This window comes from Phaenicophaeus curvirostris, chromosome 7 (assembly GCF_032191515.1).
Source record: "Phaenicophaeus curvirostris isolate KB17595 chromosome 7, BPBGC_Pcur_1.0, whole genome shotgun sequence".
Taxonomy (NCBI): Eukaryota; Metazoa; Chordata; class Aves; order Cuculiformes; family Cuculidae; genus Phaenicophaeus; species Phaenicophaeus curvirostris.
Genome location: NC_091398.1, coordinates 24,891,644 through 24,896,826, shown reverse-complemented (window position 1 = coordinate 24,896,826; position 5,183 = coordinate 24,891,644). Strand labels below are relative to the sequence as shown.

Sequence of the window (5,183 nt, the reverse complement as noted above, 5' to 3'; positions counted from 1 at the left end):
TCTCTCCCCACTATTAAATACAAACCAGGAGCAGAGAGTGGCTCCTCAGTCGCTTTCTCCTTAGGAGATGCGCAGCCAAACCCTCCACCATGCCCACCAGCACTGGGCTCCCGTCTCTATCAGGAGTGAGGCTCTTGTCCGAGGGCTGCAACTTCCGACGTCCTATCAATACTACGAAGGCCAAAGCGGCCTGGGTCACGGTTCCCATGGGGAGCAGTTCACGGTACGTGAATACAGCAGGATCTCCTCCAGCACCTACTGTGCCCACTGGCCCTGGGGGCCAAGTGCCCCCAACCCCAACCAGCCAGGAGTGCTCTGGCTCGTTGCCAAGTAGCAAAACTCCAAAACCAACCTCCTTATTGCTCTTTCTGGGGGAGGGTGTGCCCCATCCCACTGTCCAAGGTGCAGGGACGCAGCCCTTCCTGCACAACTGGGCAAACGCTCCAAAGGAGCGAGGGGCACAGCCCTGTCCCAGGGTGCTGGGGAAAACATGAGGGTTTGCCCCAAGCCCCATCGCAGTCACAGCCGGACAGCAAGGGAACTCTGGGCTCTGTGTGCCCCAGGTCAAGGGGGAACAGCAAGGGACAGGGCAGCCCACTGCCTCCCCGCTGGGCAGCAGGGCTGGGGCAGGGTGATGGGGCCAGCAGCTGGCGGCTGTGGGGTCAGGAGCTGAGCATCCTGGCTTGCAGCTCAGTGACTCCAACCCCACCTCACCCCAGGGTCTGCACAGCCAGGGCCACACTGGAAAGACCTGAGCACCCTGGGCTGGCAGACCCTGGCCCAGGCAGCCCCAGCAGGGCGTCACGAGCTCGGGCACTGGCGATCCCTGTAGCCACCAGGTGGAGGAAGACAGATGTGAATAGGAGAAGAGGTGGGGTGGGCAGGGAGGCAGGCAAGGCAGGGCCACACCGTGGGTTCAGGTGCTGTTCCCCTGCTCCTGCTCAAAAAGCACCATGGCCAGCTGAGAGCGAGAGCCTACACCCTCCAGGCTGCTTTGCACACAGCGGTGGTAGATCTCCTCGCTGAGCCGGGGATTGCAGGTCTGGTGCCGGTAGCGTTGCAGCAGGGCCGGCTCCACAGCCCGGAAGACATGGAGGTTGGAGTACTTGATGAACATGTCATAGATGTCCAGGGTCTCCAGGATGTCCTCGTTCTCCTGCACATCGCCTGCCATGCGGGTGCGTGCTGCCATGTAGTCAGCATTGTAGAAGCAGGCTTCATGGAAGACGTCACGGTCGAAGCGCCCTGCATCCCGCAGCAGGTCCAGCGTGGCAGGCGGCACCTGGTTGTGGTAAGCAATGGCAGGGTTGTAGCCCTGGAAGTGGATGGGGAAGAAGACCTGCCAGTTGTTGATGGTGTTCATTCGGCAGCGGTTCAAGAAGTCAATGGTGACCTCCGTCCCCACGCCAGCCACAAAGAAAAGCGTGTCCACGGGATGCTTCTTGGAGATGATGTCCATGACCTTGATTTGAGAGGGTGCATCTGTCTTAACACTGATCCATGGGATCTTCACCTCTGCATACTTGCGCTCATACTCAGTGATCTGGGCCTTCACAGGGGCAAAGATGTCATTCTGGGCAACCTGCTGGGCCTCGAAGGGGTCATAGATGAAAAGGAAGGTGAGCACAGCATTCTCACTGCTCTCGAAGGCGGTGGCTGCATAAGTCTCCAAAAAGCGGGCAGCATGGTCCCGGTCGTGGGCTGTCAGCGGCAAGATGACATTGATGCGGCTGGCCTCTGTCACATAGGGCATGGGGATAATCTCCACCTCACTGAGGGGCCGCACCAGGTGCACACGCTTGGTGACAGAACGGCTGTGCCCCTTCTGGGTGACCACCTCCACCTGGAGGTCCAGCGTGTACTCCATGCCACGCGTGGGGTCGAAGCGCCGGTACCCGTTCACCAGCTGCTGCTTGCGAATGTGCAGAACCGGCTGGTACTTGCGGTTCAGCTCTTCCATGGCCATGGCCACCACATCGGCCACGTCTGCCAGGTCCACGCCACGCAGCTCACACTTGGGGGAGCCATCCACACAGGCATAGACCTGCTCCTCTGTGAAGTAGTCCCAGCGCAGCACTTCAAAACGAGTTTTGGGCTGGAAAGGGGGTGGGATGCCAATGGGCCATGTGGCACCATGGTCCCCATCGGCAGACAGGCTGCTGGCATTCTGGATCTCCAGCTGCAAGAGAAGAGACAAACTAGTGAGAGCCAAGGCAGGCACAGGTAGGTCTTCCAGCTCTGGCTACAGGCAAGCTGACTCGATGCTCAGAGATCAGCCACTCCTGGCCCAACGAGCAGTGCCAGAACAACTCTGCCTTCAGCCTGACTCCTGTCCAGCAACTCAGGTTTTCTCCAGACAACACCGTAAACATGGCACACCACCAACACGGGCAAGACCCTACACTCTCTCCCACCTCTCCCACCCTGCCTTGCCTTTGCTGGCAGACCTCAACACCCTGCTGGCTCCATCACCCTGAACCACCCATCCAGGTCTACAGATGCTCTCAAGCTGGCACCACTGCCCCTGCAGCCTCACAAGCTCAGCTGATCCCATCCCACAGCAGGGTCCAGTGAGAAACCCTCATATTAGATATGAGCAGTGACAAGAGAGTAACCAGAAAGACTGCAGGGGTGACAGGAGGAGCCCAGACCCTTCCAGACATGCCAGGTCTCACCTGGAGCTGCTGGATCTCCTGGTAGGTCCTCTCAAGCTCCACCTGCGCAAAGTACTTGTGAAGCCGGTACATCTGGAGGGGATCCAGCACGGGGTGGACAGTGAAGGCGCTCTGCAAACGGATGTCCGTCTCCCGCTCAGGGTCCACATTCTTCCCCAGCTCAAAATAGTGATAATGCAGGCCCTGTGCCAGCCAGAAGATATGGATCATGGCCAGCTCCGACCCATGCTCCCCACCCCATCAACTGCCAGTGCCGCAAGCTCAAAGGATGACAGGATGCAAGGGCTGGTTCGCCCAGGACCTGGGAACCCCGAAGGAGGCAGGAAAACACACCAGGGCACGATAAGGTGCTCGGAAGCCATTTCCACTGTAGGACCTACCTCATGCTCCTCAGCACAGTTGACACCTGTGTAGTCAATGATGCAGCGGCCCAGCCATTCATCAGGCCGGGCACTGAGGATGTCGTTACGGCAGCTCTCCAGGTGCTGCTGCAAAAGCAGGAGGAGGCTGCGGGACAGCAGGTAGCCAAACCCCCCATAGCAGTAGCGTCCCTCAGTGTCCCCACCGATGAATTCTTCGGGACGGCCCAGGTAGAGATGGGTGTCGATGCTGAGGTGGGCGACCAGGCGGCTGATGCGGTGCGCCTCTGTGTAGGTATCATCCTGCACCAGGAAGAACCAGTCGAAGTCATTCACGTAGTGGTCCAGCAGGTACCTGATGGTCTGGTACATGTTCCAGATGGGCCGTTCATCACTGTGTGTCACCACTGTCATGCCATGGGGCACCTTGCGGCCCCGCGTGCCTGTGAAATACACCAGGCGCTCCAGTCGGTGGGCCAGCGTGCGGTTGACAGCCACCCCCAGCGTGTTCAACGTGCTCTTGGAGGTCAGCACACCCACAAAGAGCCGCTGCCTCATCCCCAGCTCTGTGCTGATGTACCGGGTCCTGCAGGAGGGAGAGAACATCTGGCCCCAGAGAACTAGACCCCACCTCAGCTTGCACCCTCCCCGTCCCTGCAGATGACAGCAACTTCAGTTCCTCTGCAAGAACTGTTCCCAGGCTTCAACCACAGAATCACAGAATCATTTAGGTTGAAAAAGACTTCTAACACCACCGAGTCCAACCATAAACCTAACACCACCAAGTCACCCCAGTGGCCCCGGTTGTCGCTGTGCCTGGGCCAGAGGCACAGTAGAGCACTCTGCTGAGGGCCCCTCCAACTCTGACACCACTGGGGACCTTCCACGAGCCGGCCAGGCCAGCTCAAACCAGAGGCTTGCAAAAAGCCAAGCACAGCTTGAAGAGGGAAACAGAGCTGCACGCTCTATGGCTGGAACACAATCCGTCAGAATCCCCACAATGCTGCCAGCCCCAGTCGGGACAGCTGAGCTTGGAAGCACCTTCCCGCTGCCCCCCGGCCAGACAGGCTGCTTGAGAGGGGATCAAGCCGTGCTGCCCTCCTCGAGGAAGCCAGCATGGGGCCAGCTATGTCCCCCTTACAGCCTCCAGCTGCTCCGCTCACAATGACTCCCAGGTTCAATTCTCCCAGCCAGGCTCAGGGGCAGGAAGCGACACCCCCACCTCCCGCAGCCGCCAGCTGCCGCCTGGCACAGACACTGGCCCCATTCAGCCCCCTCCGTCCGCCCACCGCCTCGCCAGGACAAGGAGGCCCTTTCACTGCCTGCTCCCTGTCATCCCGGGGCCGCAGCGGCCCCAGAGCAGGTTGCAGTTTGCGGGGTCGGGCAGGGAGGGGTCCCGGCGGGGGGAGCGCAGGGCGCTGGGCAGCGTGTGGCAGGGAGACCCCGGCACTGCAGGCGGCAGCGCGGGCATGAGGCTCCCCAGGTGGGCAGAGGGGGCTAGGGGGGCTGGAGAGGAGGGAGGGGGGCAACAGGGGAAAACGCTTGTAAGGATAAAAATCCAGCCACGGCCCTGGGCGGCTGCGAGGGCGGGGGAGAAGCTGCGTCGCCTGGAAAGCAGCCGGTATCGGCGGGCAGGGGGCAGGGAGGGGCGGGCAGGGGGTGGGTATTCCCCACCGCCAGCCTGGTGGGGGGAAGGCAGGGGGCAGGTGGGGGCGGGCGGGGGGCAGGCAGCCCCCCAGCCCCGTCCCGGAGCGGGCAGGCAGCGCCCCCCCCCCGCCCCCGCTCCCCGCGGCCAGCGCCGCGCCGGGTGCCGCCCCCCGCCCGCCCCGTCCCCGCACCTGACGGCCTTCTTGGCGGCCCGGCCGGGGCTGGGCGGGCGGTAGGGCACGACGCGGGGCTCCCAGCTGCCGGCGCCCGGCCCCGCGGGGACGGCGTTGGGCCGCCTGGCCGCGTTGCCGGTGCCGGTGCCCGGGGGCGGCGCGGCGGCGCCGTCGGGACGCGGTGGCTCGGCGGGGTGCGGCGGCGGCGCGCAGGGCTCCTCCACCCAGGTGACGCTGAGCAGGCTGAGCGTGAAGCCCAGCGAGACGCCGATGGCCACCGGCCCCGCGGGCCGCAGCACCGACAGCACCAGCGACAGCCTCATGGCCGG

The 5,183-nt window shown here is 62.7% G+C and overlaps 1 protein-coding gene across 1 annotated transcript; it reads right to left on the bottom strand.

Moving 5' to 3' along the window:
• On the bottom strand, window positions 1-5,183 carry CHPF (chondroitin polymerizing factor). The gene is made up of 4 exons (XM_069861279.1): window positions 4,873-5,183; window positions 3,056-3,620; window positions 2,676-2,858; window positions 1-2,179 (listed from the first exon to the last, which is right to left on the bottom strand). Exons 1-4 carry the CDS (start codon window positions 5,175-5,177, stop codon window positions 917-919), a joined length of 2,316 nt encoding a protein of 771 aa, XP_069717380.1. The 5' UTR covers window positions 5,178-5,183; the 3' UTR covers window positions 1-916.

Coding starts and splice junctions, on each gene's coding strand:
- CHPF (XM_069861279.1), bottom strand. CDS start 5,177: ATGAGGCTGTCGCTGGTGCTGTCGGTGCTGCGGCCCGCGGGGCCGGTG. Junction 3,621..4,872: donor GCCGCCAAGAAGGCCGTCAG/GTGCGGGGACGG, acceptor TCCCTCCTGCAG/GACCCGGTACATCAGCACAG. Junction 2,859..3,055: donor ACTGTGCTGAGGAGCATGAG/GTAGGTCCTACA, acceptor TGGCTGGCACAG/GGCCTGCATTATCACTATTT.